This window comes from Oncorhynchus mykiss, chromosome 12 (genome assembly GCF_013265735.2).
Source record: "Oncorhynchus mykiss isolate Arlee chromosome 12, USDA_OmykA_1.1, whole genome shotgun sequence".
Lineage (NCBI taxonomy): Eukaryota > Metazoa > Chordata > Actinopteri > Salmoniformes > Salmonidae > Oncorhynchus > Oncorhynchus mykiss.
In genome coordinates, this window is record NC_048576.1 from 77,265,657 (window position 1) to 77,290,145 (window position 24,489).

The 24,489-nt window shown below is 45.7% G+C and overlaps 1 protein-coding gene across 3 annotated transcripts; it reads right to left on the minus strand.

Annotated features, from left to right (window-relative positions):
* Positions 1–4,976: 4,976 nt before the first annotated feature.
* si:ch211-194b1.1 (protein Wiz) lies at positions 4,977–23,930 on the minus strand. 3 transcript variants are annotated; one of them, XM_036938546.1, is made up of 17 exons: positions 23,755–23,930; positions 22,933–23,130; positions 22,597–22,780; positions 22,188–22,263; positions 21,820–21,968; positions 20,105–21,721; positions 18,278–18,736; positions 17,721–18,095; positions 14,665–14,784; positions 12,206–12,712; positions 11,647–12,090; positions 11,017–11,508; positions 10,340–10,882; positions 9,911–10,125; positions 8,857–9,148; positions 8,600–8,765; positions 4,977–8,270 (listed from the first exon to the last, which is right to left on the minus strand). In XM_036938546.1, exons 2-17 carry the CDS (start codon positions 23,056–23,058, stop codon positions 7,895–7,897), a joined length of 6,141 nt encoding a protein of 2,046 aa, XP_036794441.1. In that variant the 5' UTR covers positions 23,059–23,130; positions 23,755–23,930; the 3' UTR covers positions 4,977–7,894. The 3 variants fall into 3 exon arrangements, with proteins under 3 accessions (XP_036794441.1, XP_036794442.1, XP_036794440.1); XM_036938547.1 differs by having other exon boundaries at positions 17,733–18,095; positions 23,708–23,930; XM_036938545.1 differs by having other exon boundaries at positions 23,708–23,930.
* Positions 23,931–24,489: the final 559 nt, after the last annotated feature.

A 24,489-nucleotide genomic window follows, 5' to 3' on the forward strand; every position in this document is an offset into this window, starting at 1 on the left:
CAAACATTTTATTTCAATTTTGGTAAAGTTCCAGGAATGTTCTCTAACTGGTTTTCCATTGGGAATGTTCTCAAATAGTTTCATAGAATGTAAAGAAACAACATTCTTCTGTGGGAATTTCAATTATTTTGCATAATGTTTCCTACAGGTTTCCTCATGGTTCTATTTAAAGTCATGTTCTCAAACTGTTCCGGGAATGTTAAGAAAACCTTCCATAAAAACTACAAGAAAACTTTAGAAACATTCAGAGAACGTTCTAAGAATGTTATTTAAAAACATATACATCCCATTCTCAGCATCAACAAAACTCTCTCTTTCCTCTAACTTGTTAAATCAAATAAAAATATTGAATTAAGTCAAATTAAATTGGTCACGTACATATATTTAGCAGATGTTATTGCGGGTGTAGCGAAATGCAATTGGCCACTAAATAGACAAAAATTAACAGCTTTTTATGCATAAAACAACATGACATGCTAGCTCCATGCTATTGGCCCAGAGGACTAAGTCCATGGATAGAAAACAGAAGATTATAGGTTTGAATTTCACCAATGCTGTCTCACAATAAAAAAATACACGTGTTTGAATGATTAATGTATAAGGAAATTAATATCTGTATGTCCTATCTGTGCTTGGAATTCAGAAAAGTTCATCCAAAATAAGCTAGCGGTGTTATTGAAAAAAAAACTCCAGTTAACCTATCATTTCCTTTCTGAAGAGCGTTAATAAAACCTCCCAGGAAAACTTTAAATGTTAACATTTTACATTTAGCAGACGCACTTATCCAAAGCGACTTACAGTAGTGAGAGCATACATTTTCAAGGAGCCAGAGTAAAACATTCTCAGAACCTCCCTGCAACCTAAAGAAACGTTCACAGAACAGACAAAATTGTAACTTCTGGTCTCAGAACATTTAAAAAAAAAACATTCTGATTTACAGGTCAGGGAACTTATGGCTTCATTTCCACAATCAATGTGAATCCAAAAATGTACGTTCCTACAACTTCCAAGGAACCAAATGTGCTAGCTGGGAATGCTGCCTTCTGAGGCAACACAAAATGCATTTGTAATTTTCTGGGAGATGCTCAAAGGAACATATGCAGGAATTAGTCTGATCACATGGGCTTCTCACACATCTGGCATGATTAATAATTAATTTAGTTGTTTATGGAGTATCATGCATACAAAAATATTCTTTAGTATGTGCCAACTCACAAATTACATCCTGTAATATATTTCTGTATATTTCAACATTTACAAAATGTTATTTAATTCCTTGTTTACAAAAATGCTGAATTTTTGATAAATACAATAGAAGACAGATTTATGAGTAAGGTGTGGCCTCAAATATAGAATAATCTGTCTGACAGATATAGTGACTTCATGTAGTCTATGGATATCAGTCAGATTGATTGATCAGGTTGGTACTGCATCTCCAACAATTCAAAGCAAGGCTCCTGACCTTAGTCACCATTGGTTTGTGCGGGTGGCTGGATAGCCCTGTTGTTTACCCATCCTGGATATGAAACGTATCCAGGAATTAATCTAAAATAAATCTGGTCACATGGGCTTTTTACGCATTTGACAAGTTGAAGGATTCATTGTGTTGTTTATGTATCATGTATACAAATGTTTTCTCTAGTATGTGTCAACTGACAAATTACATCCTGTAATATATTTATTAATATGTCAACATTTACAAAATGTTAGATAATTTCCTTGTTTACAAAAATGCAGAAATTTTCATAAAATTGAGTATAGAGTATATGGATTATAGCAACCTTTAAGAACACCGTAACATTGAATTGCACCCCCCCCCCCCCCCAATCAGATTGGTTGATTGGTCAGGTTGGTACTGCATCTCCCACAGTACAAAAGAAGGCCCCTGACCTTAGTGTCATCATCTGTTTGCGCGGGTGACTGAGTCCTGTTGTTTACCCATCCTGTCTCCACAGAACGTAGAACAATATTCCTGGTTGTTGTTACACCACCTCGCTGTTTTGGCTGCCTCTTTGTTTGGTTCAACCCATTCTATTCATTGCAGGGTTAGTGACCCTTTTATTTTCCTCTAAAACATCTTCAGTCCACATCCCATGGGTTCCATCTGTCAGAGTTTCACACTACATCTGGTGGAAAAACACATCCCTCAACACAGAAATTTGAAAGGAAAGTTGACACGAGTGTCACCAAAAAATGGGAGCCTGAAGTAACAAAGCAATATTTAATGTAAACAAAAACCAAGTATGTATAAAAATGCTTTCAATCCTTACTAAATGTTTAGTTTTTCATGACTAAATTAATCTTGACAAAATAATAACTCTATTAAGATGTTGTTATAATAAACACGGAAAACCATATGCCAACAAACTATCTAAGAGACTGGGAGGGAAAGCAGAGGGTTGGGATTTAAGTTCTTGTTCACACACCACAAAACATGGCCAATAGTAAACAACCATGGACAGTAGCTACACGTTTGTGATGTCCACTACTCTCAGCACCACTTTCCACCTCTCTCCACAGTAACCTCAGCAGTTGATATCAAATCAAATCAAATTAAACTTGATTTCTAACATTTGCCATTACAGAAAGTGGTGCTGAAACATTTGTGTAGATAACAAATGTTTACTTACAAACCCTTAACCAACATTTACCAAGTAAACTAAAGTAAAAAAATCATAAAAAGTAACACAATAACGAGGCTATATACAGGGGGCACCGGTACCGAGTCAGTGTGTGGGGGTACAGGTTAGTTGAAGTAATTTGTACTTGTAGGTAGGGGTGAAGTAACTATGCATAGACAATAAACAGTGAGTAGCAACAGTGTACAATTTGCAAAACACATGGGGGGTCAATGTAATAGTCCGGTTGCCATTTGATTAATTGTTCAGCAGTCTTATGGCTTGGGGGTAACAGCTGTTAAGGAGCCTTTCGGTCCTAGACTTGGCGCTATGGTACCATAGCGTACCATGCAGTGCAGTAGCAGAGAAAACAGTCTTTGACTTGGGTGACTGGAGTCTCTGACAATTTTATGGGCTTTCCTCTGACACGCCTATTATATAGGTCCTGGATGGCAGGAAGCTTGGCCCCAGTGATGTACTGAGCCGTACGCACTACCCTTTGTAACGCCTTATGTTAGATGCCGAGAGGTTGCCACACCAGGCAGTACAGGATGGGACTAAGTACACACCCCTGAGGGGCCCCAGTGTTGAGGATCAGCGTGGCAGATGTGTTGTTGCCTACTCTTACCACCTGGGGGCGGTCCGTCAGGAAGTCCAGGATCCAGTTGCAGAGGGATGTGTTTAGTCCCAGGGTCCTTAGCTTATTGATGAACTTCATGGACACTGACGTGAGTGCTACGTTGCGGGAATCATTTAGGCAGGTTACCTTCACTTCCTTGGGCACAGGGACTATGATGGTCTGTTTGAAACATGTAGGTATTACAGACTCAGTCAGGGAGAGGTTGAAAATGTCAGTGAAGACACTTGCCAGTTGATCCGCGCATGCTTTCAGTACACGTCCTGGTAATCCATCTGGCCCCGCGGCTTTGTGAATGTTGACCAGTTTAAAGGTCTTGCTCACATCGGCTACCGAGAGCATTATCACACAGTCATCCAGAACAGCTGGTGCTCTCCTGTATGCTTCAGTGTTGCTTGCCTCGAAGCGAGCATAAAATAAATTTAGCTCATAGCTCATCTGGTAGGCTCGCGTCACTGGTTAGCTCGCGTCTGGGTTTCCCTTTGTAGTCCATAATAGTTTTCAAGCCCTGTCTCATCTGACGAGCGTCAGAGCCGGTGTAATAGGATTCAATCTTAATCCTGTATTGACCCTTTGCTTTTTTGATGGTTCATCTGAGGGCATAGCAGGATCGCCACCGGAACCCTGCTCCCCGCTATCAGCTCGGGCAGAGGGTATGGCTTTCCACTTGGGACGTGGCCCTCCGGGTGGTGTCCCGTAAACTTTCCCCCCACTTCATCGGTCCTTTCCGCATCTCTAAAATCCTTAGCCTCTCTGCTGTTCGTCTTCTGTTGCCCCGCACCCTCCGTATACATCCCACTTTTCATCCCACCTCTGTCTCACAGCCCTTTGTCTCCTGTTTGTCTGTTGCCAGTTCGTCTTGTCCCGTCAAGTCCTACCAGCGTGTTCCTGTGTTTCCTGTGCTCTAGTTTTTGTTTTTCCTAGACTTCCCAGTTCTGACCTTTCTGCCTGTCCTGACCCTGATCCTGCCTGACCTTTTGCCTGCCCCTTGTACTATAATAAACTATGAGACTTGTACTATCCGCCTCCTGTGTCTGCATTTGGGTCTTAGCCTGAGCCATGCGGGTTTTTGGTTTCTACTTTCAACGTGTCGGATTAAGATGGATTTGCAGTCAAAGCAAATATCAGTGCTTAAAACAATTGTACAGCCATTCTATTGTAACTCATTTACTCACCTCATTGATTAGCTAGCTATATTAGCTCATTGACTTGAAGACATTGGGTCACAATGTAGGTTAATAGGAATTAATCTAGGAAGTGGCGCCCTGGGTTTCAGGAAGCAATAATTAGTTCACTAATGTTTTGTTGTCTTTAAATAGTTAATTCCGCATAATTTCCCCCACGATTGATTATGACAGTTGGGCAGAATCTCAGCATAATAAATTGGGGTAGTCAAGCCTGATAAATGTGTCACAAATCATAGATAGCATTTTATTTCTTGACCTATCGTATATATTTTTTTTTCATAATTGGATGTTCTTTCTGTTCTCAGGACAGAATACTTGTTGATCTTGTATTGTAAAAGCAACTTCTTGATATTCAACATAGAGAGCCTCTCCAGGATGACTATGGAGTACATAACCTGTCTTCTAGCTCCTCCTGCTGGCCCAATACATGTTAGTAAAGTGTTATCCAACATTCATTCCCTTTGAAGCATTTCTGTAGGACAGACATTAAATTAACATGATCAAGCATTTAACAAGACTCAATTCAAAAGTGGCTGAGTTTGAAATCACATTTAATGTTTGTTCACGAGCTGATTCACATGAACCTCAACCCTTTGGGTACAGTACAATTCTTTAATATTTGTATTATCATCATCAGATCATGGTCTTAGCTCTCCACAGGCACTCACACACTCATTCACACACACACCAACCCTCTGCAGCCAGTCATACCAGCTGAGGGGTACACACAGGCAATCTTAAAGGGGACTTAGTTGTAACACCAGCGGAAACTCATCTTACACGGTAACACAGTCACAAACCTGCCAGAGGCTAACCCTATCACGATGTGAACACTCACTGGTGGAGAAAAATCGGAACGTGCAAAAGTGGTCCCCTTTAAAGACTGAAGTATTTAGAGTCCTCTGATCTTAGGACACAACAATCACTCATTTTCTCCTGTCTTCAGTCACTCCCCATCCCCACCATCCCATTCTCATGAGCACCAATGTTCAGCTTGGAGAAACTAGCTAACAAAGAAAATAAAAAATACTCAAGGTTTCACCTCCTGGACTGCAAATACACAAATGCACAGAGCAATAAAAAGACATGTCATAGAAGGTTGAAACTAAATCACGATAAAAGGAATCAAGATCCATTTGTTTTGTAACTAGCTGTTAATAGAACTGTTAATAGCTCTAATAGCATCAACAGTTTCATAAGTACATGTAGTTATATATACGTATCTATATTCCACAAAAGGTATGGGGGATTGTTAGGGTCAAACAGTCATGTTTTCGACATAGTTTAATGCTTGAACAAACTTGAAAAGTTCATCTCTGTATGGACTCTTCAGTTATTGCGTCACTTTGCAGGCGATATAAACACTTACCTGAAGCAATGTGAAGACACGCTGGAGTGACAGCGTCGCCCCAGTTTAGAAGCTGTTCCACCAGAGGCCATACGTAATGCGTCTGGATTTAAGGGCACCAATACTTCACAGAGCTCTGACAGATAGCAACCTCTGTGGGCGTCCGTGTACTGGGTGCAACAATGCAGTAGTGTAACAGTTCCATGAAGCCAAGGCCGCTTATGTATGTCACTGCAACAGTCAGTCAACTCTGTGGTTCACATACTGGGAGTCACTGGATCCAGATGTACACCGATACATGTCCCTCGTCCAATGAGGAGCCTTGGTTGCTCCGTAGCTGTCCCTATGAACAGGTCCCATGTAAACAGCTTACAGAGGCGAGACCAGGGAGTAAACACACTCTTTGGCACATCCTTAGGAGAATGGCGGATGCAGTCAAGTCCTGATCAGACTGAAAAATAGACCAGATCCCATGATTAGCTAGATTTTAGCTACGGAGAGGTCCTGTGTGTTAGCTACTGTTGACCTCTGTCTAGCATTTAAAAGTCATAGAAAGACATACACATGCACCTCTTGTGCAAAAAAAACACACACACAAACAAACAAACACACATAGCTTATGCACTTAGATAAAAGTGTCACTGGCCTAATTTCAAACATTCCAATGTTCTAATTGAGCCTAAAAACAACCTAGTTCACCACATTCAAATGTATAATAAATAACAACCAAGGTTTTGGGTTTCATTGACAAGGCAAGAAAGAAATGGCAACATTTGTATGTGTGTCCGCATTGAAACTTGAAATAGCGACCGTCAATACTTCTATGGACCCTTTCATCTAAAGAATAGAGGAGTTTCATCAAGAGCTTAAATGCAGTTAGCTAAACAGTGTTGGGGACATCAAACTATGGAATAACATGATGACCAGTCTACTTTAATATGGCACAGTCATCTCAAATGATAAGTGCATTAAAAGGGATAGTTCACCCAAATGACACATTGGTTTCCTTACCCTGTAAACAGTCTATAGATAAGGTATGACAGCAATCCTGGTTTAGTTTCCCTGGCACTGTTTTCAAATGCTAATGTTTTAGCATTTGTGGCACAACTCCCATGGGACTGATATCAGCAATCATCTATAAGTGACTTTGTTGTGCTTTACAATCAATTGTAGACACTTTCGAATGTTTTGGGCACGATGTTTGAAAAATGCTAATATCTTATACCCATGACTTAAATGGGATTTGTGCCACAACATTTGGAAACGGTGCCAATGAAACTAAACCACAGCATGGACTGCTGTGATACCTTGTCCATAGACTGCTTGCAGGGTAAGGAAACCAATATGTAATTTGGGTGAACTATCCCTTTAACTACATTCAGAAAACATTAAGAGTTACTGTGTGACTGCACCTGTCAGCCTAACACTAAGGTGAATGGGACGTGGGGCCTTTTCCTCATCATCACTGCCCTAATCAATGGGGCACTTATGTAAGTGCTCTGTGGCATTGTCTACGTTAAAATTGCCTTATCAAAAGAATGTGTAAATGGGCTTTTTAAGTCTGTACCATAGACTAAGCATGAATACAAAAACATTATTTAAACTCCTTTTAAAATGTTGTTGAGGTGAGTAAAGCAGGAGCCATGAGTGTGCTCCTCTTAATTAAGTGCTTCAAATATAAATGGGCGGAGCCTCTCAGGTCTTTATAAAGCACTGTTTAGAGCAAGGAGATAAGTCAAAGTTCAATATGGTTTAAGTTAACCTCTCGGTTAACCACTGAGCGGCAGGAAGTGTAACTGTCCACGTTACAAACTGAACATTCAGCTCAAATAAAGAAGAAACAGCAGACCCCGAAGCCCTAGACAGTTGCAATCACCCACTCTTGGGTTCCCATGGCAATGGGGCTTTGTAACCATCTGCAGAGCTTCCTAGGAGAGGCTGGGGGTTGAGAGAGCTCGTTGGGGGAAAGCTTCTCTTCAAAACACTTCAACAACAGGTCCCCTGTGTTGAGGCCGAAGGAACAAGTGGATGGAAAAAAGGCATGGCAAAGACGTGGCAGAACAAAATGGTTAGAAGAATGTGTGGATTGTTATGGACCTGGGGGTTACAAGGACAGGGTGGGGATCAGGATCGGGGTGAGGGTGGACTCTGCTGAGGCTGTTGCCATTGGAGTGGCAGTGACAATTGGATCAGACTCAGCCATTGGTGGAGGAGAGGGGCTGCAAAGAGGGGGAACAGTAGGAGCTGTGGTGTGGGTGTGGATGGAGGGTAGGGTTGAGGTGGGGGCAGGAGTTGTGGTGAAGCTGGAGGTAGTGGCTGGGACTGGGGTTGAGGTTGGGGTTGGGTTGTGGTCTTGGACTGGGGGGTCCGTGACAGAGGGAGCAGGCTTGTTGTAGTTGAGGTTGAGAATGTGCTGCTGGAGGTGGCGGATCCAGTCCTCCTGCACAGAGAGAGGACCCTGGAACTCCACCTCACAGAACCTGGCGGAGAGAGGCAGAGAGCACACTGTACTCACACAGAGTCATCATACAACCACAGGAGGTAGACAGGAACGGTACATGGATCATTTTAAAAATGTTGCTTTAATAAATCAACAGATTCTAATTATCGTGAATGTTTTTTTATGGCCCCTGGGCCGACAGACTAAAAGCACTCATTCACACAACTTCCAAATCTCAAGTGCCTCCCTATTCCCAAAATAGAGCATAACTTCTGACCAGGGCTATAAAGGAGTGCACTATATTGGGAATATGGCATACTTTGAGATTAACCGATGGGTTCAGTACTGCAGTTCCCCAGAGAAACTCACCGGCACCTGAGGGAGTAGATCTTTCCCACCACTTTGACCAGGGGGGTGGAAGGGGGTTTGGGCACCAGGGCAGGAATGGTGCCGGTGCGAGGGGGCTTGGGGGTGCCACTGTCCCTCTCTCCTCCCTCTGAGTGGGAGGGGTGTTTAAGAGGTCGTCGCTCAAAGCCTGGACATGAGGAGAGACACCAGGCTGAGCATGAGATGGACAGGTAGGTGTGTATGGCGAATAGTTGTGTGTGTTTGTGTGTCACACTCACCTCTGGGCAGGCGCACGTTGAGCTCGCTGCGGGCCACCTGTGTGTGGGGAGGAAGGGTGTTGGAGAGTCGGGTGGGGCTGGGACTGTGACTGCTGTGGCTGGGTCGGGAGGGGGGAGTGAGACCTGCATCACCCTCTGCTGCCCGGGGTGATGCCAGGGTGAGCTCCCGGCCTACCCGTCTGGCCTGGGCCAGCCCCAAAGCCGCCCACTGGGAGGAGGAGGAATGCTTCTGGGAGGGCATGGGGGGGAGGAGGTCAGAGTCGGATGATGGGGAGAGAGACAGGCTGCTTTTCTGCAACATAAAGAAGAGGGATGAGTGCTTCTCATTAAAATAGCTGTCTCAATGTACTCTAATAGAAGGACATGACAGAGTAATCTTCTTGTCTTTATGTGTGTCAACTCATCACAGAGGGAGTAACAGTGAAGCAAATACACAATGCTAAATCTGGAGGGACGGACAAGTCTATTTTCTAGAACATAATTCATCTGAAGATGAAGGATCTATGTCACCCAGTTCTCTGGTTACTATAGCAACTATTAAGTCAATACCTAAACCTGTTGTGTCCCCCACAGGGGAAATATATTGATATGAGAATATTTGTGTTGGAGATACATGATAGCAGATCTGAGTGAGGCATTTAAATCACAAAATGTCTGGTGGTGGCTGAGGCCAATTCCATCTTTTAACCTTTAAAAGCCCATCTCCTGGCAGGTGTTGTTAGCTTGAGAGAGCTAAAGCATTATGGTAAACAATTCACCTGACCTTTAATGATATGGCTTGACATGTTAATGGTCTAAACAGCCCTAACAGTGTGCCGACAGACCTCATAGCGGTCCGAAACTCACAAAATGGACGGGGTCGGCACTAATAAAAAACCACTTAGCAATATTGCAGATTGATTGTGCATTGTGTGCACGATGTCACACGGTTCACTCTAAGTCAATAGAAATAATTGCTGCCTTCAGATGGACATTGGAAAAATATAACTTTTTCCTTTTACTATCATCTATCACCATTAGATTAAACTACTAAATAAATCAATTCCTCCCTGACCTTCTTGGAGGTGGAGCGGTTGGAGCCCTGCATGTAGCTGCGGTGCATCTCCACCACCTTGTGGGGCCGGCTGCGCATCCAGGCACTCAGCGTCTCGATGGGCGAACCGTTCACACACCACTCTGTCACGCCAAACTGCCGCAGGTGGGCCCGCGCGTGGCTAGCCAGCGCCTTGCGGTTCTCAAAGTAGAACCCACACAGCTCACAGCTGGCATCTGGGGAGGGGGTGAGAGAAGACAAAGGAGGGGTGTTGTCAGTCAGAGCCAAGATTAAGTTAGAGACTGATTCATGTTTCATAAAATTAAATGTATATAACAGAACATATGTGTCATTCGCTGCTAAATGCAATGAGTCTGTACTAAAAGACAGTCAGCAAGTTAAAGGATGACTGCAACTCTTCTGAGGATCTTTAGTAAGGTCATGGCTTACCCAGGTGCCCTCCCGCATTCTTGTCTGGAGAGGACTTCCCTTTGATGGAGAGGTCATGTGGCAGGGGCGAAAAGGACTGGGGGTGGGATGGTGACCTCTCAACTGGACGGCCCTCCTCCGTCAGGGGTCTCTTACCCAGCAGGGACACCGCAAAAAACTTCCCGGCGGGAGGGGTGGAGGAGAGGCCCACCGCCCCCAGGCCGTGCTTATGAAGCCGGGAGCCAGAGTGCAGCAGGTTGAGGGGGGATTTGCGGGAGAACTTGGGCGACTGGTAACCCAGGCCCCCCACCAGGCCTTCCCAGGTGGGGCTGGACCCCTGGCTGTTCTCCTTCTTCAGCCCCGGGGCTGGGGACGAGGTGCCCCCATTCTTGTGCATGAGTTCTCTCAGGGTGTCTATGGGGGAACCGTTGACTGTCCACTCTGTGATGCCCATCTGGCGCAGGTGGGAACGGGCGTGGCTGGAGAGACCTTTGCGGTTCTCAAAGTACTCCCCACAGAACTCACAGCGGATGTCCCGAGTGGGCTCTACTTCATGGGCTGTGACTGTGGGAGGAACAAAGGGAGGGGGGAGGAGACAGAGAGATAGAAAAAGAGACAGTAGAGAATAAAAACAAGGCATCACTTCAGTATGGATATTACCTCAATAATTACAAGATGGTCTTTCAACTTGGACTCACCCAAGTTAAGAGGGAGCATAATGTCAGAGCTGCTCCAGCTGCAATTAAGTGGCTCAGAGGAGTATCCCGCTGCTCCCCCCACTGCTCCTGGCATGGTGACTTCCAGCTGCATAGGCTCAGGCTTCAGCTTGACTATCAGGCTAGGGGAGGCCGGTGGAGCTGAGCCCATCTTACGCACTGTGGACTGGTGGCTGGGTGGGTGGGCGAAGGCAAAAGGGAGGCGACTCAGGAGGCTGGGCGAGGCAGGGGAGGACAAGGGGGAGCGAGGGGGTCCGGGGGATGGAGGGGGAGATTTTAGGGGCTTAAGGGGCAGGGCGCATGGTAGACCTCGACGTGTTATCAGCTCTCGCAGGGTGTCTATCGGGGAACCGTTGACTGTCCACTCTGTGATGCCCATCTGGCGCAGGTGGGAACGCGCGTGGCTGGAGAGGCCTTTACGGTTTTCAAAGTACTCCCCACAGAACTCACAGCCGATCTCCTTCACTGGTTCACCTGCAGGAGAGATGGAGAGTAGAGATGAAGATCAACTTAAAATAAGCACCTCAAGAAACTGTACCTCAACAAGTCACTGATGCTGTATTGCATTGAATGGCGAATGAGTTTAGTTTCCATCATATGACAGACACTCACTGTGGGGGATGGGCGTGAGTTCCCCGCCACTCAAACGGAAGACCTGTAATTTGGAGGACTTGGGACGTTTGGAGGGCGGGCCAAACATTGAGGAAGCTGAAGAAGAGGTAGCTTTGGACCCAGATCCGCCCCCCATCGTAGTGACCTTGTAGAGGAGAGGTGTGGAGGAGGTGGTGAGGAGGGAGCGTTTGGGGGAGGAGAGGCTGGCTGTGAGGCCCCTGAGCCCCTGGGGCCCCTCAGGCTGCAGGGCGCTGGCTCTGTGCTTGAAGTCATCAGTGTGAATGAGCTGGTTGAGGAGGTCTATGGGGGAACCTTTGGACTCCGAGTACTCCACCCCAAAGTGACGCAGGTGGGCTCGGGCATGGCTGGACAGGCCCTTCCGCGTCTCGAACCAGGCGCCACACAGCTGGCACACTATGTCCTTGTTGGGGTCTACCTCCAATGCTGCACAGATGAGGAAAAGGGGGTATGAGGAAATGTTTTACTTCAGACACCCTTACAACCTCCGCATTAATCAGTTGGGGTTGAAGGACAAGAGAGAGGGCACTGACACACTTACTGAGGTTGAGTGGGGCATCAGTCTCCTGTGGAGCCCAGAAGGGTTTGGCAGAGAGGTTAGAGTTGGTGCTCTTCACCCCTCCAGGCTTATGGTCCAGACAGCGCAGGGGGGAGGACACAGGCAGCAGGGAGGAGATGGGGGCCTTCCTCACCACAGGAGAAGGGGAGCAGGCCCTGATGAGTGAGGGGGGAGGGGAGGCCACAGGGGAGGGGATGGAGAGAGGGATGGGTTTCTCGTCCATGTCGGTGTCTTGATATCTCTCTTCTTTCCGTGGGGCTGGCAGGACGTGAAGGGGCTTCTTGGCGATGGGGGGGCGGGGGAGGGGAGGGGGGAAGTGCCCATCCAGACCACGCTCCTTGGTGATCTGGTAGAGGAGGTCGATGGGTGCCCCGCTACTCTCCGACATGCCGATGCCCAGCTGGCGCAGGTGGGAACGGGCGTGACTAGATAGGCCCCGCCTCGTCTCGAAGGGGGCACTGCACACCTCACACTTTAACAGGTTGGACACTACAATAGAGAGGACAACAGTGAGAGGGGAAGAGATGCATCTGACCAGCACACAGCAAAATACACAGAATATGGAAAAAGGTCCCTTTGCACATTCTTTTCAGTCATAGTTCAGCACTGGTGTATGTATTATTACATCATTTATAGCACTTCAATTAACGGACGGTGACAAAAAGAGCAGGAGGCTGTGTAGCTGAGAATTCTCAACTCCATGATACAATGGAGTTGAGTGGCAATGCGTTTGCTGCAATCCGTAGTTTTTGATACAAACAGCATTTTAAGTGACCTACATCGTTGTTTGCTAATGAAGAAGGAACAGCCCCGTCATTAAAGGACGATTATTTTTGTTTTGGCAGGAGATGCATAGAATGCAATTGTCACCAAAAACTACGGATACAACTCCCTCCGACAGCTGTATGACAATCTGGACAAGCACAGGTACACAGTAAGTGTTCATTAAAATTATATATGTTTTAAGTATCCAGTGGCAGTGCATGTTTGAAGTCACTAACTTCATACTCCATTGGAAACCAGTGAATTATGCAGCACAATTTGACAAAGGTCACATTATAGCCCTATTCAGACGGGACTAGTATTAGCAGAGACGCTGGTTATGTAATTAATACACCGGCATTTGAATTATTCCAGAGGACAATTTGCACGGTATAAGTTTCTACAAACTGACGCCTTTAATTCTTCATGTGTTTTCATTTAATTGACTCTTATGACGGAAGCCTGGAGGGTTTTATTCTAAGCGTGAAGATATGTCAACATCATGTCTAGACAATAAAGGCTACACCGATAACTCATGCTTGGCGGCCAAATGTGAAGGTGTCCCCAAAACGTTTAAATTGCAGAAGTGTGATCATAATCATTATGTTAGGGATTGACGGTATACTGTCCTAATGACAAGGCCTCCCATCCTGCTGATGTGAGCTGTTGAACAGTGCTCTTGCACTCTTGCAATTATGGATGAGAAAGTGAACTTGTCAATTCCAAAAAAGTTTAGCTCAGTGGGGAATCGGGGAAGCCCTGATTGCAATCTATTGCCTACATCAACAGCCACAGTTGAATTAAATAAGCCTAGGTACAATATTTTTTTATTGCACATTTAATTAAACTGACACATTTGGTGATGTTCAACTTTCAATTCATTGGCACAAAACGTAGCCTATAAACAAAAGTATTCACTGTGAAATCAATTTAAGCCATTCATATAAAATATATGCGTAGCACTTTGTTTAAGCATCAATTTATCAAATCAGTTCTTGTTTCCTTGATCAAACTGTGTGCAGCACCTGTCAAACTCGTGTAATGTCGCACCTGTCAAACTCGTGTAATGTCGCACCTGTCAAACTCGTGTAATGTCGCACCTGTCAAACTCTTGTAATGTCTCGAAAAACACAGGGACGTCGTTATGCACAGTCGTTACGCATTATCAGAGGAACTTGGAGTTTGCCAAAAAACATTAGGTTATTCTGGCTGGAATTGTTACTCTCCTGCCAGGTAAAACTGACTGGCATGGCAAATTCGGACGGGACTAAAATGACAGAAATTGTGTTTTGTGTTCGTGCACATAATTACATTGCCCGACCTCCCCCAATAAAATTAATCCTGTCCGAATAAGGATATAGAATTAAGTTTTAATCATAAACTACGGAATTCAGCACCCAAATAAAAGATTGCCTTTACAAAGGACAAACATAGGTACAAGGTACGCATTAAAGAATGGCAATTTTTATTGTCTGATATCGACTCGATGTAGGTACACTCCGACAAAACGAATCATCACTCAACTCCATTGTGACGTGATGTACATATCGTGGAGTTGAGAATTCTTAGCTAGGGGCTGTGGTAACCTCAGCCACATCTATCTGCCACCTAACAAAGCCTCCAGATCCCAGGGGACCTTTATGTCTCATCTCATCTTGCCCCATGTTGTTCAGTCTCACCTTTGATGTCAGCTTCATCCCTCGGGGAGGGGCTCTCTGGGTCCAGGGAAAACAGACCCTTCCTCCCTGGGCTGGAGGTCAAGCTGTCCAGTGCTGGCATCTGCTCTTCCTCCTCCCCGCCTGAAACACATTACACAACCAAATGAATGAGTCATTCATTAAAGAGTCATTAACCTGGGAGGATGTGAATTAAACACGGAGCCTAATGTCACCAGGAAAATTACGTAAGTATTCATTTTGGTAACTGGTAATGCATGAAAATACACAACATGACCAAAAGTATGTGGACACCTGCTTCCGACACTAGCTTCCGTCCCTCTCCTCGCCCCTACCTAGGCTCGAACCAGGGACCCTCTGCACACATCAACAACTGGCACCCACGAAGCATCGTTACCCATCGTTCCACAAAAGCTGCGGCCCTTGCAGAGCAAGAGGAACAACTACTTCAAGGTTTCAGAGCGAGTGACATCACCGATTGAAACGCTATTAGCGCGCACCCAGCTAACTAGCTAGCCAATTTCACATCGGTTACACTCGATGGAGTTGAGGTCAGGGCTCTGTGCAGGCCAGTCAAGTTCTTCCGACACCGATCTCGACAAACCATTTCTGTATGGACCTCGCTTTGTGCATGGGAGTAAATAAAGGTGAAATTGTCATGCTGAAACAGGAAGGGCCTTACCCAAACTGTTGCCACAAAGTTGGAAGCACAGAATCGTCTAGAATGTTATTGTATGGTGTAGCGTTAAGATTTACCTTTACTGGAACTAAGGGGCCTAGCACGAACCATGAAAAACAGCCCCAGCCCATTATTCCTCCTCCACCAAACTGTACAGTTGGCACTATGCACTGGGGCAGGTAGCTTTCTCCTGGCATCCGCCAAACCCAGATTGGTTCGTCGGACTGCCAGATGGTGAAGCGTGATTCATCACTCCAGAGAACGCGTTTCCACTGCTCCCGAGTCCAATGGCGGCGAGCTTTACACCACTCCAGCCAATGATTGACATTATACATTGTGATCTTAGGCTTGTGTGGCCTACCACTTCGCGGCTGAGCTGTTGTTGCTCCTAGACGTTTCCACTTCACAATAACAGCAGTTACAGTTGACCGGGGCAACTCTAGCAGGGCAGAAATTTGACGAACTGACTTGTTGGAAAGGTGGCATCCTATGACGGTGCCACATTGAAAGTCACTGCGCTCTTCAGTAAGGCCATTCTAATGCTAATGTTTGTAGGGGGATTGCATGGCTGTGTGCTCGGTTTTATACACCTGTCAGCAATGGGTGTGGCTGTAATAACCGAATCAGCAAATTAAATAGTTTTTAAATAATACAATGAATTATGTTTCTGTATGAATAACAAAAAAATACATCAAATCTTTACAATGGAGTAGCTAATAATAATAATAATAATAATACGATATTCATTCAAATAACTGCAATTTGCAGCGCTCTATTGGCGCTTCAGAAGTAGTCTGTCTAATAAATTACTTCTTTAAGTGTGTAGACCTATGGTAATGGCAAAACACTGTTCGTTTTCCTGCTGTTGTACATTTCGTAACAGACACATGCCTTTCATTGCGATTGTGTATTTCTGGGACAAAACTACCATTTTCTGCGACAAAACGGTAAATCATAAGCGACGTGAGTAGACAATGCTTTTTGTCTGGTGGGCGGCTCTGCGCTTGTCAGTTGATCTCGTCTCATGGTGCTCGCAGAGCAAATGACACCTTTGATTTTTCTCGCTTTATTTGCAGCATCAAAAATGTGATCACTGCAGCAAAATGATACCATGGTTTGATAAAACTATTAAAAGTAACAAAGTTACAAAATCCGGACTTTAGTTTTCATTATATAGCAGTAGTAGGCCTACAGTAACATCAAGTAACCTGACACTTAATAAAGTGACACTTAAACGTATTTTAAAATCTAAATAAGTTTTGATACGATTACAGATTTGTAGTCCGTTATTCCTGTATTATAAGCATGAGGCAATGCATTCATAAATAATGACACCAGAGCGACAACATTCAAGAAATCAAAGGAAAGTAAAATGGCGAGGATTTGGGAACTGTAGGTAATTTTAGAAATCCTGCAGTATTGGAAATATTGAACGTCATCCGAGACGCACAAAATATATCACACAGAAAATGACAGTCCGCATCAAATGTCGCAAAACACATTCCTGCGCGCGTAGCTACAGTGATACAAGCAACTCGAACAATGACAAGAATGACACATTTCTAGCCAATGCCTTGACTTTGTCTATCTCACCTTTGGTGCGCGACAGTGATTTTAAATGGTCTCATATGATTCGATTTTTTTGACGGCTAATCTGTCTAGAGACTATTTTGACGTACAGCAAACAATACGGGCTACGACGCGACGTGCAACAATGAAGCCGATTAATGTTTAAAGGGCACGGGCGTTACGGTGCGTGGTACTCACCGGTCAGTAGCTGTGGTGCATCGGACTCCCAGCAGCTAAAGCCAGACAGTTTTTCCGCTATTGTTTGTGTCTGCAGGGAGGTGGAAGCAGCCATTTTGCCCCCATACACATGCACCGCTAAACTAAGGCGTGACCAATCGAGCAGAGGCTGGGACAAACGCACTGAGCACCACATCAACCATGGGCATCTGAGTCTCTCTCTCTAATATGCTTGATTTACAGTAACACTTTGTCCCAAATACTGCAGTTCATCATAGACTTGAAATCTGCTACATCACACAAGTCTCACAACTAGGGACTGATGTTACAACACCAACAGGCAAAGTCCCACATCAGGAGAGTAGTTCTATAATACAAAATAGTTGCAAAACTATTGCACAGAATCGTTTTCATCATTCAATATCCCTTGTGCATTGCATTGCCACTGTAGTTACCATTGAGTTACCACATTCAGCACTGAGACATTTCTTTGGAAGTCTTATTCACGCTGATCAACCATCATGTAATCTACCAACAACCTATAACACAGTCCGACCACAGTGTGTTGTTTTCATAAACCACAACGCCAGCTCAAAAAGGCATCCTACAGTACACACACCAGGTACACACACACCTTCAGGCTCACCAACGCTGTGGTCTTTCTCCCAAGGCTGAGAAGGCGACGATGGCAGTAGGATGGAGACTGTAGCACCTGTTGCCTCTTCACTCCCCTCCCCTCCCCCTGGTTCTTCCTCCTCCGTCTCCAGGTCTTCCTCCTCCTCGTCTGAGGCTGGGCTGCGTGGGGGGGCTGTGGGGAGAACCAGGTCTGGGCGGCTGGAGAAGAGTTCCCGGAGGATATGGATGGGCGAGACAGTCACCTCCCAGTTAGTAATCCCAAAGTCCCGCAGGTGCGCCCTGGCGTGGCTGGACAGGCCAGCCCGGGTGTCAAAGCCAGCATTGCAGAACTCACAGCGCATCACACTGAACGTATCCGGGTCAAAGTTGGCAACTGGAGAGAGAGAAGGGCACATAAAACGTTAGCAGTTTACAGACTGACTTGGAAGTTGTACACATCCTCTACCCTGACTGATACTTTACTTTGTTCCTTTGTTACATTATAGTTTATCACAAATATACCACATCATACACCAGACAAGGTCCTAACAATGTAATAACAAAGATTCCAGATACCCTTTTTCTTCTTCTTCTGGTAGGAGAACTTCTTCTCAATGGCATTGACCTCCTCGGGGGATATGAAGTGGCGCACATTGTAGCTGACGCCAACTCGGTTGAGGTGGCCCCTGACGTGATTGGCCAGCCCGATGCCGTTGTGGAAGCGATCAGGGCAGTAGGGGCATTTCCTCTCCACGCTCTTCAGGGTCCCCGTCTCCTCATCAATCTCCTCATAATCCTCATCTGATATGCCCTCCGCTAGGAAACGCCGGATATTCTCCTCTTCCTCTTCTTCCTCATGATCATCGTTGTCCTCATCATCGTTGTCATCATCATCGTCATTTTCATCAGAAAAAACCTTGTTACTCTTCTTTTCAAAAGCAACCTTTGGCTCCCCGTCCACTTCCTCTTCCTTCATGGGCTTCCTTTCTGTAGAGCATGAGGCTGTGAGGCTCTGTTGTTTTAGAGAGGAGTCATCTAGCCCAGGAAGGAAAGGGATATAGTATGAGGCTGAGCTGAGACAGCCATTTAGTACACAGTATTATAATAGAGAAGTGTTCAATCCCAGTCCTGGAGAGCCAATGTGCCGCTGGGTTTTTGCTGTGTCAGTAACTACCTCAATCAATCTTCAACAGCGGATGAGATAACTTTATATCACATCAATTTACTACGTGCTATAGTGGCACATCAAGAATAGGCATCATATACAGAGACCCTTCAGGACAGCGATGGAACAAACACTACAGAGGCCATTCAAACAGACGCAACATGAAGAACACAGTGGTAAGATGCAATGGGGTGAAATTAGAAACAGACATCTACTCACCTAGCAACTGAGCCTTTATATTGATTAGGGGAGAACGCAAGGAAGATAAGGCTGACTAAATTGTATTTGGTGAGGGGAGCCATGCATCACTGCATGCCAGGTGGCTACTTCACAACTCAGCCTGTCACTCACCCATCGCCTTGCCTCCCTCCCAACGGCCAAGGTAAGAGAGGAGAGTTTGGGGGTCAAAGCGGTTGGGATCATTGAGGACAAGGGACAGCGTGTGTCTTAGCTGGGCCTGCTGGCCCTCAGTCAGCCCCAGGCCCTCTGCTGCCCCCCGCAGGCTGGCTAAGAAAATTAGTTTCAGCTGCATGGCCGGGGCAGGCACCTCCACAGGGCATGGAGGGGAAGCAACGGGCAACCCAGGTTCAGTTATGGGCCAGGCAGGGACTGCTGGGCATTTTCAGTTACGGCCAACCCAGTGACTGATCTGCAGGCTTGTGATGTTATTTGATAACACTGTCCAAAAGTACACATGCATGAAGCACAAGTTATGCATTCTAGGTGAATATAATTTCAATATAGAAGGACAAATGTCACAGGTTACCTAATTGTGCATGTCCAAGATGAAAATAAAAAGAGAAATATTGAATTGGAATTCAGAGTAGCCTCAGGAGTCCAAAATATTCTGGACAGTAGAATATTTTTGCTTATGCATATACATATAGTGTGGCCATTCTCTAGTGCAGTGGTTCCCAACTCCAGTCCACAAGTACCCCAAACAGTATTGGAGCCCCAGACAAGCACACTTGATTCAATATGTCAACTAATCATCAGGCCCTTATAAGGTGTTTTTTGTTCGGGGCTACAACAAAAAAAGTGTACTGTTGGGGGTACACAAGGACTGGAGTTGGGAACCACTGCTCTAGTATATCAGACCATTAATGGTGAAAGGTTTGTTTTAGAATTAGCATGAGAGCAGTGCAATAGGTGAGACTCTAAAGAAAGTCTAAGGTATTGGCTCCTTTCATCTGTATTCGAGAAGGCTTGAGGGGATAGGTTCTGCAGCTTAGTCTCACCTCGGAGGGATCGAGCCCTGGTGAGCGGTTTGGATCCAACAAGTGATTCAGTCTCTTTTTGGTTCATATCGGTTGCCAGGTCAGGGCTCTGGCCCTGGCTTTGTGCATCATCGGTCTCAGGTGACCCACTGTCCAGTCTGGGATTTGGCCAGAGGAGTTCTGTCCCCACCTTCCCTCTCCGATTTGCCCTCTTGTTCCCGATGGTCTTAAAAGCTAACTCTCTACGCTGGGGAGCTGTAGCAGTGTTTGATGGTTGGGGCAGTGTGTCACTGTCCTCCATAGCAGAGATCCAACTAGAGGAAGAAGACTTACTGGCTTTTGATTGGCTTTGGCCCTCTGGTGGAGAGACAGGCTTAGAAAGCGTATCAGAACATGGTGGAGAGGAAGCATCAATTCTGGACCCTGGACGGTTCATCTCTTCAGGCCCTTCCCCACAGATGGAGGTCTGCGCGGGGTGAGCCACGTGTTGGTGCTCCTTCAGGGAAGTTTGACTGGAGGCCTGGAAGGCACACTGATCACAAGTGAGAGAGATGGAGGTCAGGCCAGAGGCAGATCCAGGTGACACAGGCGGCTCCATAGAAGTGAGCTTTGGCTGAAAGCGTGGAGAGGCTCGCTGCAGACCAGTAGGTTTTCTGTTGTGGGTCTTGGCGTGGTTGGCCAATGCCTGTGAGGTGCGTGTACTGAAGTCACACTTGAGGCAGAGATAGCGACGATTGGCTGGGCCTTTGACCTTTGCTTTGACTGGAGTTTTGGCTCGAGCTTTGACTGGGGCCCGGACTGGAACTGGATCTGGCTCTGTGAATGGAGCTGGAGCTGGAGTCGTGACTAGAGCTACAAATGGTTCTAGGACTGGGCTTGCAGGTTTGGTCACCTTGCTCGGTTCACCTTGCGTAGTCTCTCCTTTCCCACTGTCACTCAGCTTCCCAATCTCCTTCAGGATCTTCTGACGAGACTCCTGGTGTCGTCTGTTGTGGTCCGCCAGAGCCAGCCTGTTTGACAGGTTCCATCCACACTCCACGCACCGAAATCGCGCGCCCTTCACTCCGCGCTCCCTCCTGCCAGCCCCCGGCCTGCTCTGACTGTGCTCTTGCATGTGATCCTGCAGGTAGACCTGCTTCTTGAAGTAAATGCTACATTCCACACAGGTGAAAATCTCTTCACTAAGCTCTCCCTCTCCTCCTTCTTCTTCACCACCCTTTTCCTCTTCTACCTTCTCCAGATCCTCTGTTGCCTTTTCCAAGTCCTCCTTAAAGTCATAGGCCCCTCCACTCACCTTCACTGGCACCAAGCTCTTTGCTCTTGAGGAAGCACCCCTTGCCTTCATCCCAGCTCCTGTTGATGTGCGTTCCCAGGAGCCCTGGCCAGAGAAGGGCCTGAGCAGGGCCCTCTTCTTCTTCCGACGCTGGATGAAGGTGCAGTGCGCCCAGGGTGCTGGTGGGGGGCTCTCTGTGTCTGAGTCCCCAGGAAAGGTGTACACATCCCGCTCAGGCTCCTTGTCCTTCCCTGTCAGGTCCTCTTCCTCTCCCTCTTCCTCAATTTTGCGCCCCTCCTTTGATGTGACTTTGGACTGAAACACTTCAGCTTTCTCCGATATATCCCAGACACTGTCATCTACCACTATGGATGGTCAAGAGACAAAAGGATATTAGAAAATAAGTTATTTAGAAAATAAACTGTTTTATTTAGTGTTTTCCCTTGCTCCCCATCATGCTTACATTCTTTGGAACTGGATTGGGCCTTCTTTGGCTCCTCTCTGTGTGTGTTAGGCTTGTCTTGGTCCCGCTCCTCCACGGGGCTGAGTAGGTTTGTCTCAGTGGGTAAGTGCGGCAGTTGTTCAGGTGCTTGGTCATCCTCACTGTCAGGTCTGGACAAAATTATACAGAGGAAGACAGTTGTATGAGTGGGTCAGAAAGAGCAATGAGTCCCTATCTGTCTATCTGACCATGTGTCCACCTAACCTGTTAGTGTGTCCGATTGTCACTTTATTTGACCGCTCTGCTTACTGTCTGTCTGCCTTGTGGTGTCGTGTCCTATCACACATAACTATCTTCCTGCTGGTTGCCCTTCTATTCCTCCATCTCACCTGTGTCCAGAGGAGAGGGATCCTGGGCTGTGAGCGGCCAGACCGTGAGGGTTAGAAAAATGCTGTAGCTCCTCCTCTGACAGACAGCGCAACCCACAAAACAGACAACAACAGGAACATCACTTCACATGTCGGCCACCCACAGGTAAATTCACAGGCAAAGATTTACAGTAGTCATTCCTAGTAAGAGAGACAGTTCTGACTACAAGCAGACGGAGGAACATTCAAACATTCTGGAAGTGACAACAAATATAGCTGAGGGTGATAGCAACAAGTTTAACTGATAGCATCACATTTAGGAAAGCCCATAACTGCACTACTGACATAGACGGAACACACTTAAAAATGAAATAGTATGATTCATATTGTGTTCATACAAGGCTCAGTAATAAACAAGTGTGATAGCTACCGTCTAGTGTCTCTTTCTCAGAGTCAGAGTCCCAGGTCAGGGAGGAGGGAAAGGCTGAGGGCCTGATGCTCCTCTGTGCACTCCTCCCTGATTCCACCTGGGATAGGGGGCCTCCGGTCCTCTCAAAGTCCCCATTGCCACCACTGGACCATGGGCTCCCACTGAAGATGAGCTCGTCTGAAACCTGTTGATGATATTGACACAATCTCACAGCAAGAGACAGCATTCTGAATGCAACTGACATTGATTCTGAAGTCTGTGATTTTCACTTATGTAAAAGCCTATGTTTCAGCAAATTCAGCATGTGGTGGTCAACCATGATAGGATTCTCTTTACCTGTAAGGTCTGATTTAGGAAGTTGTGGGTTACGGTGTCCTGTGCTGAGAATGAGGGTGGTGGCCCATAGCTGCTCACTGAGGTGAAGGAATCCCTGGGGGAAAGAGAATCCCCCTCTAGCTCCATGGTCCCCAGAGCACAGTATGGTGTTCCACTGCTGACCACTACAGTCTACATTGTGTGTGGTGTTCTCTTCCACTGTTTTTATATACACAAACAACACACACACAAAGGGGTACACTTCCGTAATTCTGTCATAACAGAGAGATAAGCAGCACTCCAGAAAATGTGTTCCGATGCACACAAAACAACCAATTTAAAGTCATTGGAAAATCATGCCACTCATTTGGGGGTCTGGGTTGGCCACTTGACTTTCTGCTTCAAATGCTGCATTGTCAGTGAGCCACAATATCACACCAAGACCTTGATGAATTCGACAAATCGTAAACGCAAGAGATAGTAACAAGCATAGCGCAGTGGCGTCACAGGTTCAGCCCACTGCAATTTTGGGAAGGTCTGACCCATTTTCACAATGTCTGGTGATATTGTGAGGATATAACAGATTTCCCAAATGGCCACGTACAAAAGTATACTTTTATTCAGGCCCTGTCTCGCTTGTTAGCTAAAAAATTAACGCAAATGTAAGTAGCTAACACATCAAGATGGGAAAAAATGATATCTACCTGCAAGGGCATTGTGGATGGATGTAGCAAGCATTATATAAATATGTGCAAAAATGTTTATAATGTTATAACGCCCGTTATTAAGTACTCACGGAAAACGGCCTGGCTTGTGGTCTGAGGAAAGGAGTTGTTTACGCACCGTTCTCCATGCTTTATATGGAACAAAGCTACGAATATCCTCGGTCCATGAATGCATGTAGAGTGTGTTGCTATATTTTTGTCACATCGGTGCTACATTTTTTCCATGAACCCGCTTGCAGAGACCACACACTCGACTCCATGTTATTTGCCTGCAGGCACGCCACAGTTACGTGAGTGACGTCGATATAGAACTGAGGTCAGGCTATCCCTCTCAAATCCATGTTCCAATTTATATGCGCCACTACACTGACAATACGGTATAATGCAGATAGCTTGATCACGGATAGCTTGATGCAGTGATAGACAGCAGAAAAGAGTTTGGAGCAAACGTTCAAGTTCAACCTCTGCGGTCAAGTTCAAGTTGATTGCATTGCACTGGAAAAGTGGAATGGTAAAATGTGTGTGTGTGTGATTTTACACACTAGTATTTTTTAGCATTTATGATTCAACATGATAAACAGAACAATATCACAAATAGTGTACTAAAATGTGAAAAGCCTTGTTCATGTCTTTTACATTTTTTAAATATTTTTTTTTACAGTAGGTGACACTAGTGAGCTGCCTGTGACCAACAATCAGATTATGTACTAAACCTATAACTACGTAGATTTATGAAGACCTAGCTTTCAGCACATTTACTGAATTATAGAATTTCTCACATCACAAACTGCATCAAATTGTGTATTATGCCCAAAGGGGCAGGGTTAGAGCGTTGGTCCAGTAAGAGGTTGCT